This window comes from Toxoplasma gondii, chromosome V (assembly GCF_000006565.2).
Source record: "Toxoplasma gondii ME49 chromosome V, whole genome shotgun sequence".
Taxonomy (NCBI): domain Eukaryota; phylum Apicomplexa; class Conoidasida; order Eucoccidiorida; family Sarcocystidae; genus Toxoplasma; species Toxoplasma gondii.
Window position 1 is genome coordinate 1897457 of NC_031472.1, and position 19801 is coordinate 1917257.

General features: G+C 57.6%; 2 protein-coding genes across 2 annotated transcripts; one reads left to right on the forward strand and one right to left on the reverse strand.

Annotated features, from left to right (window-relative positions):
- Positions 1 to 187: 187 nt before the first annotated feature.
- TGME49_286230 (hypothetical protein) lies at positions 188 to 12182 on the reverse strand. Its single transcript, XM_018781979.1, has 7 exons — positions 9567 to 12182; positions 6752 to 8948; positions 5326 to 6143; positions 4802 to 4952; positions 3078 to 4445; positions 2083 to 2654; positions 188 to 1433 (listed from the first exon to the last, which is right to left on the reverse strand). The coding sequence occupies exons 1-7, from the start codon at positions 11492 to 11494 to the stop codon at positions 599 to 601; spliced, it is 7869 nt and encodes a 2622-aa protein (XP_018637787.1). The 5' UTR covers positions 11495 to 12182; the 3' UTR covers positions 188 to 598.
- An 82-nt stretch (positions 12183 to 12264) lies between these two features.
- Positions 12265 to 19516, forward strand: TGME49_286220 (GDP-L-fucose synthetase; the record flags this gene model as incomplete). The annotated part of the gene is made up of 11 exons (XM_018781978.1): positions 12265 to 12470; positions 12846 to 13121; positions 14412 to 14514; positions 15035 to 15100; positions 15805 to 15893; positions 16852 to 17054; positions 17346 to 17504; positions 18050 to 18117; positions 18416 to 18451; positions 18808 to 18874; positions 19201 to 19516. 11 exons carry the CDS (start codon positions 12265 to 12267, stop codon positions 19254 to 19256), a joined length of 1329 nt encoding a protein of 442 aa, XP_018637788.1. The 3' UTR covers positions 19257 to 19516.
- Positions 19517 to 19801: the final 285 nt, after the last annotated feature.

The window sequence follows — 19801 nt, forward strand, 5'->3', positions numbered from 1 at the left end:
GGAACCTTCGTTCTATGGGAGATGTCTAGGCTATTGAAGTGGAGAACCTTGTTCGTGCCACTTGAGCGCGGCCAGGGGCCGACGGACGCCCTCAGAGAAGCCGAAGCTGCTGCTTGGAAACGCGAAGACCCTGGAAAAGCTGATTGTCTGAGGAGAAGTAAAGAAACGAATCGAAGTGGAGTTTTCACTGGCTACCAGCTCGAGGAGCACAAAACTGCAACGCATGTGAGGGTGCGCTCCAGACTGTTCTTTCGCAGAAAAACAGAAAAAACGTGACGCAGAGTCTTTCCACCAAAACCCAGAAGATTACCAGGCAGCAGCCAACAGAAAGTTCGTTTTTCCTGGCGACAAAAGACAAAAGCAAACGCTCGCCAAACACTGCACAAAAAGCTTCATCTTTAAACCCCACCATTTAAGCGCAACTCGAGCCCTCCTGCTCTCTGCTATCGTCTCGCAGGTCTTCAGTAGAAACTCCCCGTATTCATGTCCCTGCTTTCTCTCCCTCAACTTGGAGATTACAGTCCTCTTCTTCACCTCTGCCGATCCCTCGCCATATCGCCATCTTTTCCTCTCTCTCTGGTTTTCCTTGCTGGTGTCTTCACACCTCCTCAGAACATGCGAGGAGAGCCCGGAGTTTCGCCAGCGTTTCGCGCGCCTTCTCTAACGCCTCTGACGACAACTCGCCTCCTTTTTCTTCCATGCTTCCTTCCGCTCCTTCTTCTTCGTGTTCTTCTGTCTCTCCTCTCTCTCTCGGGAGCTGGACCCCGCGCTGCTCCGCGACGGCTCTCAGGAACGACTCAAGTGTCTGTACAGCAGGCGCATGCAGTTCCTCAGTCCCGAAAGCCACGCGGCCTTCGCGGACACTCTCCCGCGCTTCCTCGTCCACCCAGAGCGCCGCCAGAGCGACAAGAATGGAGACGAGATGAGTCTCGACGACGTCTGGCGTCACATCCGCGACCTGCACAGCTGTGGGTACACCCGAGAGCGATGGACTCGCCGCGTCTGCTTGCGATCCAGAGAAACGGCCTTCCGCCAGAAGTCGCGCGACGCCTTGCCGCAGAGCCTCGCAGGAGGCCGCGAGGCGGTCGCGCGCGTTGAGGAGCTCGAAATACGCCTGAAACGCAGACGCGGCCGAGAGGCCGAGCCACCCCTCGGCCACCAGAAGAGGAAACGCGGATTGTCGATCGCCTCCATCGGAGTCGAGGAGGCAAGAAAACGCATGCACTGTCTCGAGACAGCACAGCAGCTCGAGGTTCCCCGCCTGCGAAACGGGGAAGAGCAAAAGCGGGGAGGCAGCGGCGGAGACACGCACCGGCGCGGCCTCCGCCCAGCTGTACATGCAGACGGCGAGCACCTTCTCAATCAGCGACGAGGCCTCTCCGCGTTCGAGGAGATCCGCAGCAGATCCAGACAAGTCGAGCGTTCCAGTCAGTCTACGGAGCAGCAGAGAAGCGCAGCAGGCGACAGCGGAGGAAGGGGAGAATGAGGATTCTTCTTGAACGAGGGGAAACAAGGCAAGACAGGAACAGCAGCTTTCTCTAGACGCCATGGTCCAACGGAATGGCGACTGGCACTCGAACAGGTTTTTCTTTCGACAGGAAAGGTGAGGCATTTCGACGAAAACCCACCACCGCTTCCAGACACAAAAAACGATGTCTTCCAGGAGACGGATGTCGCCTTTGCGAAAACGAGCAGAAATCCCCCTGTCTCTCGTGAAAAACTCCAGAGACAGCGGGCATCGCAGGAGTGTCAGGAAACTCGCCTCGAAGCGTGGGCAGTGTCTCCAGAGGCGACGCGACGCGAAAGGCACCTTACACGGCTTTTACAGTTCCAAAGCTTGAGTCAACGGGCGACCCTGCCTGCTTGAAACATGGTAACTGAATGACGGGACTCGCGATGGTTTTCTAGCTGCGTTAATGCCTGTTTTTACGGGGAATGAAGTCGCGCCTTTGTGCCACTCTCTACCGGAGGTTCCGCGTCTCCCCCGAACGAACGGAACTGCCACTGTCCTCGACGCGTCGTGAATGGTTCAAGGGCTGTTGATTTGCCGAGATCAAGCAAAGACATCAAGAACAGACTTACGAATCGAAGCTGTCCGGAGCAACGGCGAGGCGCGCAGAGAAGGAGAAGAGAAGCGCCTCCGCCGTGTTCCTCACTGTCTCCGCTGCCTGCTGCAGATGTGGAAACTGTGGGGAGTTCTCCAACTCGAGGCAAAGCGAAGCCTCGCACCCTCCCTCTCCCCGTCCGCCCAGGCGCTCCGCTTCGCCACCAATAGAATCTCCCAAAAAAGAAGAAGAGCCGGACGCAGAACAGGGAGAAGAGACAGAGCCTGCAGGGAGGAGGGCGAGCGAGGTGAGAGAAACGAGACGACGAAAGTCGAAGAGGAGCGCGCGGAGAGCAAGAGGCACACAGAAGAACATTTGTGCAGCGTGGAACAACTTGGGTACGGTCTCCACCTGCTGGCCGAGTGTACACACACCTGAGAGGGAGACGGGCGGGACGATGTACGAGGGGATGACGCGCTGATCCGCTTCCCGCTCGGCGTCCGCGAAGATGCATGCAGTCGGCGGAGTCTGGAGCAGAGCGCGCGCGCGCTGACACTCGAGGCGGGTCTTCAAGTGCCGCCAGAGAGGCAGGTGGAGCTTCTCTAGAACCTGGAGAGAAGAGACAACACTGCACGGAGACAAGTAAAAAAGCGAGAGAAAAAACGAGACCCAGGCGAAAGCACGCGGCTTGCCGACGTTGAGTGGGAGACTTGAACGACGCCCAAAACGCTGTGTTTACGTTTAAATCGGGAGCGTCCAGTCTTCAAGGCTTCAGTCTCTCTGCGCAGGCGTCTGGTGTCGAGCACTCCGCATTTACTAGCACAAACACAGATGTCAAGATCACCAAGAACCAAGCAAGTGTTTTAGTAGCAGTCGATGAGTAAAAGTATATTGATACTTTCAAAACGATATGGCTTACGACCGTGGAAGAAGCAAAGAGAGAGAGCAGTGAGGAGCCTCTGTGTGCCACCAGTTGGTTGCCAGCTGTACACTGCTTTTCATTTGTTCGCCTCCTTCTTTTTTGTAACTCACCTCGATGAGGTTGCCAATGGCGTCTCTGACAACAGCTAGTTGCTGAATCGTTTTTCGCGTTTCCCTGTCACTTTCAAGTTCACTGCCCTCCTCTGCACCAGCTCGCGACAGATGGGCGACCTCCTCGGCGGTTCTGAAGAGCCGCCCAAACAGATGGAGGATGGCCTCTGTTGAGTGGTGTCTCCCCTGGCCGTGGCTCTGTGCCCTCGGAGTGTCTCCTTCGTCTCCTTTTGACTCTTCTCCCGCGGCGCCTGCATGCAGTCCGTGCCCGCGTCTCGCATGCCTCACAGTCAGGTCAATCTCCTCCTGGAGAGTCTCGCGCGCCCAACGCAGAGCCTGCGCCTTGACCGTGACGGGGAGGAGCAGAGAAAAGGAGTCGGTTTCTTCTTTGGTCGTCTCGCCTGCCTGCAACTCCCCGTGGTCGGAGAGAAAGAGATCCTGCTTCGCGCCTCGCGTCGCGAGAGCACAAAGCACCGCAGCGGACTCAACGCGCGCGCCCTGGTGTCTGTACAACCGAAGCAACATGTCACCCTGGGCGGCTTTCCCACTCTGGAAGAAGCGGCGGTGGAGATACACCTGAAGGGTGCGGAGCGCCGCGGGAGACAGCCACGCGTCCGACCGCGTTCCGCTGTCGAGTTCGCCGCATGCAAACCGAGGTTGAGGCGCGGGCCCGTCCGCAGAACGCGAGACGCCACGGGGGCTCTCCACGCGGGACTCAGGTGTACAGACACCCGAGCTGAGGCTGCGGTGCACGAGCCACTCGAGTGCCGAGACGACGAACTCGTTTCCGGGGGGGCGGAAGGGTCCGAAGACACCGAAACTTCTCGCCTCTCTTTCGGTCTCCTCCTCCGTTCCTGCCTGCTCGCACCGGCCGCCTGTACGCACTTCAGGAAGCGGAGGGAGTTGGAGTGTATATACACTGAAGAGTTCGTCCAGCGCCGCCCACTGCAGCTGTTGCAGCGCCGCGCGTTTTCGCTCCTCGCGGTCAAGCTTTTGCTCGCATGGCGCCAGGTCCGCCTGTTCGTCTCCTGTCTCGTCTTCAAAGAAGGAGTTGTCTGGAACTTCGAAATTGAGGATGCATGCAAGGTACTCCACCCAGGCCCGCGCCAAAAAGATCGGCACAAGCGCGACCTCCGCCCCCGCGCTCTCCCGCGCTGCCTTCGCTGCCCCGCGGGCCAAGGCTGCTCCGAAGGCTCTCGCAATAACATCAGGACAAGCGACCGAAGAAGAGAGAGAAGAGAGAGAAGCAGGAGAGTCGTGGCGGAGAGCTGCGTCAAGGAGACGCAGCGCAAAGTGGAGAGCAACCACGGGAGATGGCTGAGGTGTAGAGGCCAGGAAATGTTCCATGGCGGTTCCGAAGAAAGCGGTCTGCACGCAGGAAAGAGAAAAACGAAGTGTGCTTTTTTCTCTCCAGAGGTGACCTCTCCTCAGCCTCAAACAGTTGCGTACACACGAGGTTGTTGAAGCGACCTACTCTGCGTTCCCCGTACAACTGCATCTACATCTGGAAATGTTCAGTCGCTGTTGCACCTTGTTTTAAAAGCGCGCGCGTTCGTAGCTGAGTGCCCCTCTGGAGTGTGCAGCCCACACCCAAGTTCAGCGCGAGGGGGACGACACCGTGGCATGCGATCGCTCGAGACTCTTTCGTGGAGAGGGCGAAGCGGCTTCGAAAGAAAGACGCCTCTCTGAAAGTGAAGGCTACCTTCGACAGCCGAAAACCGCACCTGACTGCGTCCGGAAAACCCGGCGAAGATGTCCGCTACGAAGAGGGAGAGACGCCTGCAGGAGGCGAGCGTCGCCGCGGAGCCGCCGTCTCTCGTCTCTGCTTCCCACCACCGAGGGAGAAGCAGCTCGACGTTGCAAGTCGCTGCGAGCCTGAAGACAACGGCGAAGGGAAGCCAGAGGCTAGCGCGTCAACGAAGCAGAGTCGCGGACCCAGAGCTCCAATGCACAGTGCGGGGCAACGCCGCAGGAGAAAGGAAAACAGTTGCCGCCGAGAGAGAGACACTCCGGGCCTCAGATCGGATGATGCACTGTGCACAGGGGCCAGGGGCGAGAGAGACCCGACAGGAACTGGGAGAGCAGGGAAGACCGGAGAGAACGGAGACCACGGAGAGAAAGACAGGAACAGCGGCAACCGAGAGAAAGAGGGGAGCGGAAGATGTTCGAGGGCAAAAACGCGAAACGGACACAGAAAGGCAAGAACCAGCCGCCTCTGCAGAGAAACAGACATTCCATTTTTTCTCACCAAGGTAAGGACGCACATAGGCGCCGCGTGATACTTCCGGGTCTTTGGGGCGTGGGGTCGAGGAGAAGAAGTGCATGCATCACCTTTCTGCAGAAAAAGTCGTCCGCGAAGTCTTCCGCGCCTTCTCCGTCCGTTCCGGCTTCTCGCAGGCCGCGGCTCTGGGTGGCCGCCAGCGCCTGGTTCAGCGTCTCGTCCCCGGAGAGGAGAGCACGGAGGGGGGTCTGGACGAGGAGACGCGCGAGGGACAACTCTCGGCCGTCCTCCGTCTCGCCCAGCAGCAGGGACCAAACATGTTGCTGGCGCGCAGGAGAGAATTCCTGGAGCACGAGGAAGAGGTAGACAATGGCGCGAGCTCGCAGGAGGCTCAGAGTCAAGCCCAAGAGGAGGCGCTGCTGCTCGCTGTACTCCGCACTGCTTGGGACTCTCGGCGCCACACCTTCCGCGGCCTCCCGCGCGTCGCCGGAGGCGTCTTCTTCCGGCAGGGCCGCCTGAGGAAGCAAAACAGCGAGGAGGGCCTTACGCGCGCGTTCGGCGGCTTCGCTGGCCGCCTCGAGCCGGTGCTCTGCAGACGCCGGGCGGCGAAGTAGAGCTGTGGGCGAGAGCGGGGAGGCGAGGAGCGCCGTCACGAAAGAGAGACTCGAGGTGGGGAGACACTGAAGATAGAGGAACTGAAGCAGGTCGTTGAGGGCGTCGAAGACAGTCCCCAGATACGCCGCGTTCCAGCGAACGCAGAGAGGAAAGAGCCGCGGCGGAAGCGCGGACGCAGTCGGCAGAGACGACGGAGACAGCAGAGACCCAGAGACACTCGGATCCAGGACCTGCGAACCGACAGCCAAATGTACGTTAGAGCAAGCCGCGTGGACGGCGAAGCACCCAGTGGAAGACGCAGAAGAACGGAGAGTCGCGGGAGGCGACAAGGAGAGAGGGCAGAGACATAGCACGGACGACAGGAGAAAGAGAAAGAGTGGAGAGAGAAACGAAGAGAAGGAGAAACGCACTCTCGGGCCGAGAGACAAGATGAGGACACGAAGGAGAAGCAGCTGAGCACAAGGGGCGAAGCAGAGCAAACGAGCGAGAGGAAAGAGAGGTCAAGAGACGCCGAGGAGACAGAGAGAACCTGGCACCAAGGAGAAAACATTCGACTCCGAAAAAACGACGCAACAGAGGGCCTCTCCGCTCCTCAACTCCATCACGCAGATACTCGCAACTGTTGCTTCTACACACACTGCCGGTCCAAAACGAGGGCGACGCCTACTCCCTGTCTCCCTCTTGGACGCCTTCCCCCAACCGACGACTTCGTCGGCGCGAAACGAGACTTCCCGTTGCAAGAGCAAGTCCGTGTCTACGTCATACTTCACGTTATCTGTGTTCTTCGACGGAAACCTCTGCTTGCTGGACCTCTAGAAAAGCTTCTCTCTACACTCACAGAAGCGTTAATCATGCATATCGGCCAGTCTGCGATGACGCGGAGAACAAGCGCGGCGCGGGCGGCGAGACCCTCGATCCAGGGAGCGACTTCTTCTTCTGGAGAGAGTTCTTCTTCGGAGCCTCGTCGGCGCTCCATGGCCTCGCCGTCCTCCTCCGCCCACCAGCCGAGACTCGTGTCATCTTCCCTGTCTGCGCCGTCGACCTGTCTCCGCTCCGACGCGCGGCGGCGCGCGAGGACGCGGAACTTGCTGACCTGGCGAGACGCACTTGGAGGCGAGGCCAGGTGGAGGCGTCGGAGGAAGAAAACAGGCTGCGGACTGGGGGGTGGGGCCTCCAGGCTCCAGAGTCGCGGCGCGGAGAGCGAGAAGAAGAGACCGAGCGCCGCGTCCGCGGAGCCGCGATGGCTGGCGACATCGCAGAGACAGTGCCAGAGCGTTGGGCTCCAAACAGGGGCCGGTAGCGAGGGCGGGAGCGCCGCCGCCAAGACGGATCCGTTCTGCACCAGGTCACGCGCCAGGCGCTCGAGGCGCGGACCTGCAGGTCCCGCGCGCACCCAGGACTCTGCGGCCTCGAGGACGGCAATCGCGGCACCGAGGGCCTGCGTCCGCGCCGCGACCGCCGCGGCTGTGCCCGAAGCGGTGCAGGTCTCTAAGGCCCAACTGGCGTCGAGCGCGGCGGTGGCGCGGGGCGACGGCGGCTGCGCCAAGACCGAGGCGCCCTCGACGACGGCGGCACTGGAAGGAGACAAAACGGCGCGGCAGCGGTCGACAGCGACCAGGAGAATCTCCGAGGCGCAGACAATCAACAAAAGCCGCTGCACGAGCGCCCCCTCACTCGGCGAGGAGCCGGCGGCGGCACCAGAGCCGGCGCCGAGCGCGGAAAGGTCCAGCGAGGACAGCTGGGCGGCGTCGAGGCCAGGAGGGAGGCCGTCTGTGGGAGGGAGACAGAAGGAGGGCGCGAAGTCGTTTGAGGCGAAGAAGAGAGGAAGCTCGCCGCCTGCGAGAGGCGCCGACGGCAGCTGCAGAGGCAGACAGGCGCTGAGGAAGAAGGGGGCCGAAGAAGTCGAGGCGGAGGGCAGGGAGACGCGGAGCGAGACGAACGCCGGGGGAGAAGCGCCATCCTCAGAGGCATCCCTGTCACCCATGTCAAAGAGGCGAGAGAGAGTCGGAGACGCCGCAAACAAATGCAAGCCGTTGCTGTAGAACGAGCACGACGCAAGCGACGTCGTAGGCAGCGGCTCCGCGGAAGCCCCGCCAAACGAAGCGACGTCTCCGCAGAAAGGACGCAGCGCGGGAGGAAGCGCGGCGAGGCGATTCCGCCGGCAGGCGACAGCGGAGAAGAAGGGAGAAGGCAGAACGGAGGATATCCTCAGAGACAACGGCTGAGTTGACAGATCCGCCCCCCCACACTGGCTGCAGGGCGCGGAGCCGCGAGACAGAGGACGCAGACGAAGCGCGACTCTGTCGCCGCGAGCCGTGATGAGACTGACGGTTGGGTACGGCCCTACAGTGAGAGCAGGGACGATGTCCACGACAGACAGCAGGAGATCTTCACACGCTGCGTTTGCGTCTGAAAACTCTTTTGCGCCATCCCCCGTCGCCACGCGCCTCACTCGGCCCTCCACGCCGGTGGGCCGCGGCTCTGCCCCCCGCCCTGAGGGCCAAAACGAGGAGAGGAAACTCCTCGTTTTTCCCTGCTCGGCTTCCCCGTCCGCCTCCAGATTCGCGTTCGCCTTTGTTGCCGCGTTCGCCGGGCCGCCGGCATTCTCTGGCGCGCGCGTCGGAGCCGTGGGAGACAAGACGAGCCGCTCGCGCCAGATGTGTGCAGGCAGGTACGCCACGCATTCGAGGCCCTTGAAGGCGACCGCAGAGGAGACGCGGTCGCGGCTCTCGGCTCCGTAGCGGGCGCCAGTTGGGCTCCAAGGCCCCGTCTCCGAAGAGGTCGCCCCGAGCGCGTTGACCACGGCCTCCAAATACGTCTCGCGGGAGACGGACGCGAGGCCGCACGGCGGAGCAGTTCGCGAAGCCTCCGGTGCTGTCTGTTGGGGACCGAGCAGGAAATCTCCGTGGAACCGACCTCCGAAAGAGGCGCTGCTCCCTGCAAGCGCAGAGGAGAGCCCACTGACGGGAAGCACCGCGGGAGGAGGAAAGCGCGAAGAGCAGAGCGGAGGCGAAGGAGAAGCCTCCCGAGGCCATCTGAACGCAGCTCGCCAAAACGAATCGCACGTTGTGCACAGTCACGCATGCGGTTGCGTGGACTTCGACGCGCAGGCGATGCCTTGAAGCTGCGCTGCATGCCCGTCTACGTACTGTGTGTAGGCGCGGTCCTCCACAGAGAGCACTTGCCCCGTTACCAGCTCAGCGGTTCCAATGGCGGAACGCCCAACAGCGCAAAACGCAAGTTCCCTCCGGCTGGCGCGCCCCAGACACACAAACCAAGGACGTGAAGATGATCGAACAAGTCACTTTGTTCATTCATATCGAAAGCGCTTGCAATCGCTGCATCTGCGAAACATGCCTAGGCACTCGGGTACCCGACACCCCACCCTCCAGCTGTGAACTTCAAGCGCGACGAACGACAGGAAACGGCTCAGGGTCTACAGCTCAAGACAGCTGAAAGCGTTGGAGTTCAAGCTCTCACACAGTTTCATCGACAACGAACTCTGTTAGTTGCTGTCTGGCGTTTGTAACGGCAAAACGTCTTGTTGTAATCGGTAACTACTTTTCTGAAAACTCCGCATCCACAAAACAACTGTTACACTCAGCCTCAGGGAGGAAACACACGAATCACATTCACTTTCCCTCATCTCTTACAGCTTTCGTATTTTTCTTGAGACCGAGCCTAGGACGCCTGCGACGCCCCAGCGCTGCCTCGCAGTCTCTTCCTCGCTGTCGTTCATGTCGTCTTCTCTCTCCTCTCGCGCTGAGTGGGGAAACGTCTCCGACCGCAGAAAGGCAGGAAGCCAGTGGCCCGCGGCGCCTTCTGGCCGCGGCGTCTCCGCCCCGGCGGACGAGCCTCTCGCGTCTCCTTCTCTGTTGGCTGTGTCGTTCCGTCTCCCCACACCTGTCTCTTCTTCTCTCTTGGGCGCTCCACAGAGGCTGCTCCGAGGCGGCTCCCGGCATCCCTCGGAGACAAGCCGATAGATGTACACCGCGTCTCGGTCGTCGACGACGGCGAGGAAACTCGCAGGGAAGCAGCGCAGGAGCTTCACGCCCGCCTCTCCCCGCGTATGCGGCGGGGGCGTCTCGAACGTCGCGCTGCCTTCGCCGCAGGACTTTCTCGGCTGCTTGCAGTGAGAACAGTTTGCGCCAGAGGCACCCGCGACGGCAAGAGGCAGACGTCGGAGCCTCGCGGGTGCGCGCAGACGTCCGGGAGGGCCTGGATGCAGCAGCAGCTGGTAGATGTCGCCGAGTCTTGGTTGCCGTCTTCTTCTTCGCTCGCTCTCTGAGGCAGCGGCGGACGCGTCGCAGGGGGCACTGTCTGGAACGGAGAGAAAGACGGCGCCGTCCGCCGTCGAGGAGAGGAACGGAGAAACTTTCACGGACGCCGCGCCAGTCGCAGCGCGCGCAGCCGACGAGAAACGCGAACGCAGAGACTCGGGGAAAGCCAACGAAAACGACTCCAGACGAATCAAACGAAAGGCGCCTCGACGCCATCGAACGGTGGGGCACACCCGCCCAGAGGAAGAAGCAGAGAGAGGAGAAGAGAGGTCCGGCTGTACGTACGAGGGGAGGAAGAGAGGGAGGGTGCCGGTCTCCGCAGACCGGAAGAGCGGGTGGTCTGAGGGCGCCGACGCGCTGGTTTGTGACGGGAGGTCTCGCGCAGGACAGCTGTCTTCCGATCCCGGCGCCGCAGGAAGCAAGACGACGGCGTAGACGTGGAGAATCGAGGGAGTGAGGAAGAAGAGGAGGTGCGAGGCAGCAGGAAAGAGGAAACCCACAGGTGCAGGCGACAGGTGGACGGAGAGAATGTCTCCGCCAGGCAGCGGCCCGACTCGGAGACAGGGCGACTCCTGCGCCAAGCAAGCGAGAAGCAGGGCATCGTTGCCCCGAGAGACACACAGCGCCTGCAGGGGAGGCAGGAGCTGGTAGCGAGGTTCGCCTCCGCTCTGGAGACGTGCCGCAACCTCTGGAGGGAAGCGTCTCCGAAAAACCGTTCGAAGATTCAGAGACACCGGCAGCAGCGGCAGAAGTGGACGCTTGAACGACGCAGCGACCGAGCAGGCCGGAGACAGCGGAGAGAGAGGAGACAGCGAAGGAGAGGAGGAGCAGGGATCGACGGCTTCGCGAGTGGAGAGAGACGAGAAACGGACGGGGGAAGTTCTTCGCCGCCTCGCCGCCGTTTCCTCCTTTTCACGAAAGTGCCGCTGAAGGAACTCTTGGACAAGTCGGTAGGGCGAGGAGAAAGGAGTCAAACTCTCCTGGATTTCTTCGCCAGACAAACAGACGTCAAGATCTTCTGCCATCCGCTCCTCCGCCGCAGCCAGGAGAGACACACCTCGCTTCTGGGACAAAGCCAGCCGCCGGAGGCCAGGCTCTGGAGCCCAGAGGCGCGAGGATGCCTGCGCGGCTTCGCGACAGAGCGCGGACACCGTTGACGGCGCGGAGACAAAAGAAGGAAGCATTGACTCGGCGTCCGCCTCCCTTTCCACCTCACCACATCGCTCGGCTTCTCGCGGCGGCACACCCGCCGTCGCCGGCTCGAAAGACTCCAAAGGAGCCCCAGGCGCCTCTCCCTCCATGGAGCATGAAAGAGAGAAAGAGAGAAAGAGAGAAGGGAGGAGGAGAGAAAGAGAGAAAGAGAGAGAGAAGGGAAGAGAGAAAGAGAGAAGGGAGGAGGAGAGAACAAGGAAGGTGAAACACACGAAGAGGAGGGAGCAACAGTGGGAGGACGAGGAAGGAGCGGGAGAAAGGATGAGAAGGAGAGGGAGAGGAAAAAAAGCAACAAGACAGCGCTCGAGAAGTCGAGGCGCAGATTCACAGGTGCATCTTCAGTGCAGTGCGTTGCGGCAGGTCTCGAACCTACGCCCGCAGCTGCAGAAGAGAGAACAAGAGAGCAGAGATGTCCAGAAAAACGGACAGAAGAAGATAGCGGAAGAAAATCGAAGAAGGAGGACGGAGACGACAATGCGTGGAGGGACACAGGTATCCTGTGCATGCAAAGGAGACCGGAGGAGGGAGGGCAGGTTCGCAGAGAGCGCCGCTCTAATCCATTTTTCAGAAGCGAGGAAAGGGAGAATTTGCCGCCAGATTTTCCCGTTGAAAAACGCGAAACCGACTCGAGGGATCGGCCAGCCTCTGGGTTGCGGTGTACCTACGCCGCACCCCACGAGATCGTGTGTGTCGGCGTCCTCTCTCCGCCTCTTGTTTCTCCGTTCTGTCGCAGAGAAAACTTGGGCGAGAGCCTCCCTGAAGAACGCCGGATTTCTGAATTTCTGGAATTCGAGCTCTGTGCGAGTCGATCTCCACCGTCGTTTTTCGATTGCTGGCAGGACATGGAGCTGCTTCTCGCATGCAGAAGAGCGGCTGCGCGCAGGCAAGCGGGCGGGAGGCTCGCCAGGCTGCGTCTGGGTCTCTGCGAAAGTTGCTCTGCAGAGGCAAGAGGAAAGCGGAACAGAGAACGTTTTCAGCGAGGAACGAGAGCTGCTGCAAAGGCGAAGGGACCTCGAACTCCGGCGAAACTCCTCGCAATCCACTCCTCCCTCTCAACCACGCACAGTAAGCGAGAGGAAAATCGAAGAAAAACCAAGACAAGCCGAAGAAAGAGCAGCAGAAACAGCTGGAGACAGAGAGAGAGAGAGCGAAGAAGGCAGCAGCCGAAAGTGAAGAAGAGAGAGAAGCAGAGAGAAAAGAATACAGAAAAGAAGCGAGGAGCCGAAAGTGAAGAAGAGAGAGTGGAGCTTCTTGTTGATGGTGAGAATGAATCGAGGCCTGGAGACACCTGAGTCTCGAAGTAGCGAAGAGCTCAGAGAGGATCCAAGTGCGCGAGTTGTAAATCCGTTGAATACGCAAAATGAGCTTTCTGCAGTCTCAGGTCTACTGGTTTTTCCATCGTGAGTTCTAACAGAATGCGAGTGTCTGTGCGGTGTACAGACAGGCAGTCTCCATGGCGGGAGACCGCGTTTCTCCGTCTCTTCCGGTCTGCCTCGTCACCGGCGGCTCCGGCCTTGTTGGAAAAGCTCTCCAGTCCGTTCTTCTCCGAGAACAAGCCCCTTCTTCTTCCTCATCCTCTTCTTCCTCTTCTCCTTCGGACTCTGAGGGAAAAGACGGTGGGACTGTGAGAGGAGAAGCGTCGCTTGAAGGTCCGACGATAATCTCGGCGCGAGCTGTCGCGTTCGTTTTTGTGGGGTCGCGAGACGCAGACCTGCGGTGAGGAACTCGCAGCAGAAGGAGAAAAGGAAACGGAACAGAGAAGAGAAGAACGGAGAAGCCTGATGCGAGGCTTCCTGGCTTCTGTGTACATGCTTGCTCAACACACACCGCCAGACAGGCGTTAAGGCAAACGCGTAGTAAAACGTACAGGCAGCAGCTCAGGAGGAGACAAAGTTCTGTCTCTCTGTTCTGCCGCTTCGGTCGCTGGATGTGATGCGGAGGAGAGGAGGACTCTGCGACTCCAGTCTGTGTTTTCTCAATCTCTAGAAAGGGCGAGCCAAAATGGACTGGAGCTATGCACAATTCAAAGCCACAGGCCAACAGGGTCGCCAGGCGTCCCCCACAATGCTGGGAGCCAGTGAACAGAGGTCTCTCTCCCTGGCAACGGCGGAAGGGCAGGTGACCTCAAGGCTTGGCTGGTGAAGCGACGAGTGGAGCTGAATGCTGAGGTCGATCTCGAAAAAAGACGCGACGCGAGAGCCTCCCCCCCGATTCGCTTTTCTATAGCAACACAGGGTGTTCAACTGGTTCGACCTCTACACGAATTATCGTCTTAACTAGGCTCTGAGGTAGCACAGTAGAACTTGCATCCGGTGAACAAATACCTTCCGAGTCTCATGACCGTAGTCCACGTCGTAGGACATCCTCCCTAGAAAAGGCTCACGGACAATCCTGTCTCAGCGAGAAGCACTCCCAGGACAATGGGTCGGATCCTTCTAGCGTCTGAGGACTCTTCTTTGTTCTCTCCCTTCCTCTCGTGTTTGCCTCCGAAGTCTCTTCTCTCTACAAATTCCAAAGGACAGGTTGTTCAGCCTTGTGATTCTCGCGGCGTTCAAGAAACAGACACTCTTGTCTGTGGTCCTCGCAGCCGTCCCCCGCCTCTCTGTCGACGCCGAGAGCCTCCTGTCCAATCTGGATGTGCATCTGTACCTGTGTACCTGCATGCATGCAGTGAATTATTATACATATATATATATATATATATATATATATATATATGTATATATGTATATGTGTATATGTGAGCACCGTTTTCGTTGAATGATTCCTGTATCTCTTTTTTCTTGTTTTCATGTTGTTCGAGGCGCCGCTCTGTCCGCCATTTTCTGCTGTCTCTCTGGCGCAGGTTCGTGCTTCTCGCAAAAACTCCTATACCCTTTCTCCGCAAGTGTTAATGAAGGATAATGAAGGATTCTGAGTCACAAGCATTTCATGTCGCGTATCTTTTTCTGGTCCTCGACGCAGTTCGTCGGTCCTTCTGCTTCCGCCGGTGTTTGTCTTCTTCAGGGATTACACCCAGACAGAGAGACTCTTTCTGCGATATCGACCGCAGTCACTCATCCATCTCGCCGCCCGCGTCGGGGGCCTCTTCGATAATACGGCTCACAATGTAAGGCTTTTTCTCTCTCCCGTTTTCTTCCAGCTCTCCTTTCTTTCTTTCTCCACCTTCCTGCATCTTTTCATGCGTTCCTGCTGCTTCTCTTTCCTCTCGCTTCTTCCCTCTTTCTCCCTCCGGCGTTTCTTTCTCTCTCTCCGCCACTGTGTGCTCCCGAGCTTCCTCGGCGTTTCTGCCTGCTCTGTTGTGTTCTTTCCTTGCGGTCTTCCCTTGATCCTTTTCTGCTCTCGACTTTCTCTCGCTGCTTTCTCCGAAATCTTCTTCCCGGCAGACAGAGTCTGTCGCTGAGTTTCCTTCCGGTGAACTCCTCGCTGCATTCGTCGTGTCATTCTCCCCCCTCCTCCCCTCTCCTTCTCGCGCTCGTAATCACGTATCGCTACGCTTATGAACAGATATTAATTCGCCGCATGAAAACAAGGCCAGTACACACCCGCGTGTATGTAGACTTGAATGCTTTGAGATAGTTTCTGTTTGTCGACAGGCCTGCTTTTCCCCCTCGTTTTTACCTTCGTAGCTCGAGTTCTTCCAAGACAATCTACGCATTAATGACAACGTCGTCCGCGTCGCGCATCTCTTGCAGGTGAACTCTACAATCAGAGATAAGTCTGCCCCCGCGGCTTGCTCCCTTCCTCTTCTCTCCACCTTTCCCCTCTGTTCTTCCATCCTTGTCCCCTTCTGTCCTTCTTGTCCTCTCACCCTTCTTTTTCTTCGCCAGTTCCTGTCCTCTGTGGCCATCAGTCTCCGATTCCACTTCCTTCTGCGGTCTCCGTTCCCTTCAAGCCTTGGCTTCTTGGGAGAGGAGTGCCAGCGACTGCCACTGCTGAATGCTCCCTTTCCTCGCTCAAAAAGCGTCGCCAACGAGTGTCTATTCATGAACATATGTGCATCGATCTCGTCAGCTAACTCTTTTCTGCTTCGCCCTCTGTCTTTGCATCTCTCTCTATATATATGTATATATATCTATATATGTTTAAATATTTATATATATATATATATATAAATATATAGATGTATATATATAGATATATCTACAAATAGTTGCACGTATGGATGTGTGGTGACGAAGCCTCCGAGACGTTTTTTTCTGCATCTGACTTGTGGATTTCCTTATCCGCAACTGAGCATCTTCGTCGAGTAGAGGACGCGTTTGCCAAGCTTCTGCCCGTAGGCAGCTGAGAGTTTCCGCAGCTTGTTGAGAGCGAGGCGTCCTAGGCCTCCTCGGCTGAGACGCCCGCATCTGCGTCTCTGTGTCCAGGTCCAACTGTGTTTTCTTGTGCGGTTCAGGTCCGGAAAGCTGTCTTTTGTCTGTCAACTTGCATCTTTCCCGCCCACTACGCAGAGTCAGGAGAGTGTCTCGTGGAAGAGCATCTCCAGTGAGTCCTCCCCCCTCCGGCCCTATCGAGAAACGAACAGAGTTTGCCTCACAACCAGACGAGCAGCGAGAGAAAGCTGCTCAGGTGCTCGTGCGAGCAGAGCCATCGTACTTGGAGTAGTCACTGCTTCTGAAAGAGGACACTGTCTTTGTTCTCTCCCCTGAAGTAGAGCGTCTTCTCCCGACAGTCGAGTCGCCATTCCTCTCTCTCCACGCCGCCCCCAAGGCACCTGCTGTGACTCTCAAGTGCCTCCTGTCCTTGGCATTGTCCAGGTCGCGTGCGGCTTGCCCAGAGGCTCCAGAGGTCCCTGCTCGTTTCTCGTTCTCGCTCTCTCTCTCTCTCTGTGTTTTCATCTCGCTGATTTTCTTGAGCGAGAAGAGAAGCCGTCGTCGCAGCAGCCGCGCAGAAACCAGCGGATCGCGACCAGATGCATCGGCCCGCGCGACAGTCTGTAGAGCGACATCTTGCGCATGCTCTCGCGTCTTGACTTGTAGTTTACTCAGAAGCAGGAACGCGAACTCGCTCTTACGCGCCAGGTAGTCTCGCATGCTGAGTCCATGAGCGTGAACAGTCTCGCGCTGCCGTGTACATGTCCACAGTTGTCCGTGGTAGAAAGTGAACAGACAAGTTGTTTTTGCCAGCCGAGAGTCGTTCAGCGGATCACTCTCTTGTGGGACTAGACGCAGTTGAACACCCAGAGTTCAAGAAAAAAGATGGTCATGGAAATCTGGGGTCCTGCGTCATGCGTTGTGTTTTCGCGTCGAAGAAACGAACTCGGTAACTGTCTCGCTGCAGCGCCGAGGATCATCTAACTGGTGCTGTCCATGAGGGCAACATGCCGTTTCCCCATAGTCCACTCGCTTCTTGTGCATGTTTGACTTCGCGACCAGAGGGACTCTGTGCGTCTGCGAACCGAGCAGTGGTGAGGACTGCAACTTCCGAGCGCTTTTCTGTTCAGCAATGGACCCCCGCATCCCTCAAATGAAGGCTACTCGTACGCAAAGAGGATGCTCGAAGTCTCTGTCCGTCTCCATCGCCAGAGGTTCGGACATCAATGGAGATGCGTGGTTCCGACGAATCTCTACGGTCCTTTTGACCAGTTCTCTCTGGAAAAGGCGCATGTTCTTCCCGCTCTCATCTACAAGGCTTTCCTTGCCTCCCGTAAGGAAGGAAGCTTCTCCTGGCGTTACAGACGCGTCGAGTTTACATCCCTCCACCTCTTGTCGACAAGCCTGGGCTCTCCGTCTGCAGCTCGATTTGCCGTTGCCTCTTCCCTCCCGTTTTGCATTTGCCTTTTGCTACGTCGCTTTGCGTGCATCTCGGCCTTTCCCCGGTGCGAAGACATTTCATGCTCCTCACTCGCGTCTCTCTCTCCTCTCTCTTCTCTCTCTCCATCTCACCTGTTCTCTTTTCTGCGCTTCATCCTGCTGGCATCTCTCGCGCTCCGCTCAGAGGAAAACAACTCCCTCGTCGTCGGAGGAACTGGGTCGCCGCTGCGACAGTTCCTTTACAGCGAAGACGCAGCCGAAATTCTTCTGCGAGTCCTTGACGCGCCTGCCTTGTCTGAGGAAGAGAGCCTAATGATTCTGGCGTCCGATGCGGACTCATCTGGTGAGGGGCACACTGGAAAAAAGTCGGAAACTCCTTGCGTAGTTTTTCTGCTCTCTCGCGAGTCGCGAAGTTCGCACGGGATCGCGTTCATGAGCGTATTTCTCGAATTTTAATGGACTTTTCATAATTCTTCGCAGATTCTTCTCTTCTTGCCAGTGTGCGTATCTCCAAACGTCGCTGCAGACACACCTCTCTCCTCTTTCTCCTCCTCTGCGCTTGCGGGGCAGTGCCAAGCCTCTTCTGCCAAGTATCTTCGCTGGTTGCGAGCCTCACCGTCGCCTGACTCTCACTGTGCTTCGAAGTGACGCTCATTGAAGGTTTCTTCGCTCGCGCGCAGGTTCCGCCTAGAGTTTCTGTACCATACAAAATTCACACAGCAGATCATCAGCTGGTCCTAAACGTTTTTCTGTATGTGGCTGCTCTTGCGTATCGCGGGGGCCTGTTTGCGGTCTCTTTCCTTGTCTTTGGTTTCTGTTTGTTTGTCGAAAAACATCCCTGAGTTCCCTACGAGTCCAAGAGCCGCTCTCTGCGTTTTCTGCATGCAGAGGGAACGTCTATCGCTTACATAGCGCAACGCATTGCAGACGCGTTTCACCTGTCGAAGCCTCTCGAGGTGAGTCTCCGGAGTCGCCACGATGTTCAGGCCTGGTCACTTCTTCGATTCGGCTCACTCTGCCTGTCCGTCGCGCGCCTGAGCGAGTGACTCGCCCTTCATCCGATCGCTTTCTGTGTTCCAGGAGAGTCCCTAGGCTAGTTTCGTAGGACTCCAGTAGTGAGATTCAGACACAAAGGGAGTTTGTTATCTTGGTGAACGCCGCCACCCCCCACTGGAGCGCTTTCTCTTCTCTTTCTTCGCTCCGGTTGAACTCGCCGATGTGCGCCGGCGACGATGTGACTCTTCTTCCCTGCAGTTTGACCGATCGAGGCCGGACGGCATATACAGAAAGGTGAGGGGATGTCTGAGCGACTGTTCTTTCAGACTCACAGTCCTCTTTCCTTGTGTTTTCTCTGCTTCTTCTTCATCTTCACACTGCGCCTTTCCCTTGTTCTTCTTCGTCGTCTCTGCGGTGTCCCGGAGTGTCTGTCTGTTTTCGTTCGCGCGTTTCTCAAGCGCTTCTGTCGCGGTGTTTCGTCCGTGTCATCGGTTTCTTGTGAATGCGCGTCCTGCGTTTTTTTTCCACGTTCGCCTGGAGACAAGTTGCGGCTAAACAGTGGAAGCGTCCAGTATACACCAGGAGTGAGCGCCATGTGACTCTCTCCTTCTTGACGTTTCTGGGTGGTCCGTCGATGTTTCTCTTCTCAGCCAGTCTCTACCGCCAGGCTGCGTCGGTTCCTCGGTCCGGACTTTCGCTTCCTGTCTCTCGAGGAAGGTAAGAGAAGTCGATGAACCGGCAGTGGCGCGAGGATACCTACCCCGTAGGTCTGCTTCCATTATCGACCTCTTCTGCGTTGCAGGCGTCTCGTCGAACCTTTCCTCCTCTCTTCTTCTTTCGTGTCTCCTTTCGCTCCTGCGTCTGCCGTCTCGAAATCTAGGTATCTTTGTTGCGTTCACATCGAAGCAAGCGAGGGAGGATCGGCGGCGAAAGGAGGTCGCCGACGAAACGCATCTCCTCCTTTTTTTCGAACTGTCGACACCAAGTGCGGGGCGCCTCACGTTGCCTCCTTCAGGCTGGAAACACAATTTTGTCTGCTGCAGGAATTCAACGGACTGTCCAGTGGTTCGTCCAAAACAACAAAAGCGCGAGAACCTAAAGAGACGAGTCCCTCCTCTACCCTCTGCTTGTCCACCTCTGCAACCGAATATTCATCTCCTACATATTCAGTTATGCATGATCAGGTATGTGGCGACTGTACGCGTAACTGTTTTCGGAGGTGTGCACCAGTGCCGTTCGGTGACGGGGGAGTCAGAGAGAGAGGAAGACCTGCGTTTTTTTCTGCAACTTCATTTTATCTTTTTTCCTTGTTCAAGAGAGAGTCTGAGGAACAAAGGCCCATATCTCTTCGTCGACGCGTCTGAACTCTGTGGTCACCAAAGTTTTTTACCTTCGATTTCGCAGTTCAGATTTTCGGTTCTGAAACTGACGTCTCTCCATAAGTTCTCTCACTTTCGACTTCAACAATATATTTCTAAGAATGTGGATGTGAAGAAACACTCAGTTTTGGAATACCCTGGACTCCTACGTCGAAGCCGACAGCTTTCCAGCAAACGCGCGGGCAACCCAGATACTGGAATCCAGCCTTTTCAGCTATCTTTACCCGTTCAAAGGAAGATGCTGCACAGCCGTTTCTGTTTCTCT

Coding starts and splice junctions, on each gene's coding strand:
- TGME49_286230 (XM_018781979.1), bottom strand. CDS start 11,494: ATGGAGGGAGAGGCGCCTGGGGCTCCTTTGGAGTCTTTCGAGCCGGCG. Junction 6,144..6,751: donor TATGCATGATTAACGCTTCT/GTGAGTGTAGAG, acceptor GTCGGTTCGCAG/GTCCTGGATCCGAGTGTCTC. Junction 1,434..2,082: donor GCTCCGGACAGCTTCGATTC/GTAAGTCTGTTC, acceptor GCTGCTCCGTAG/ACTGACTGGAACGCTCGACT.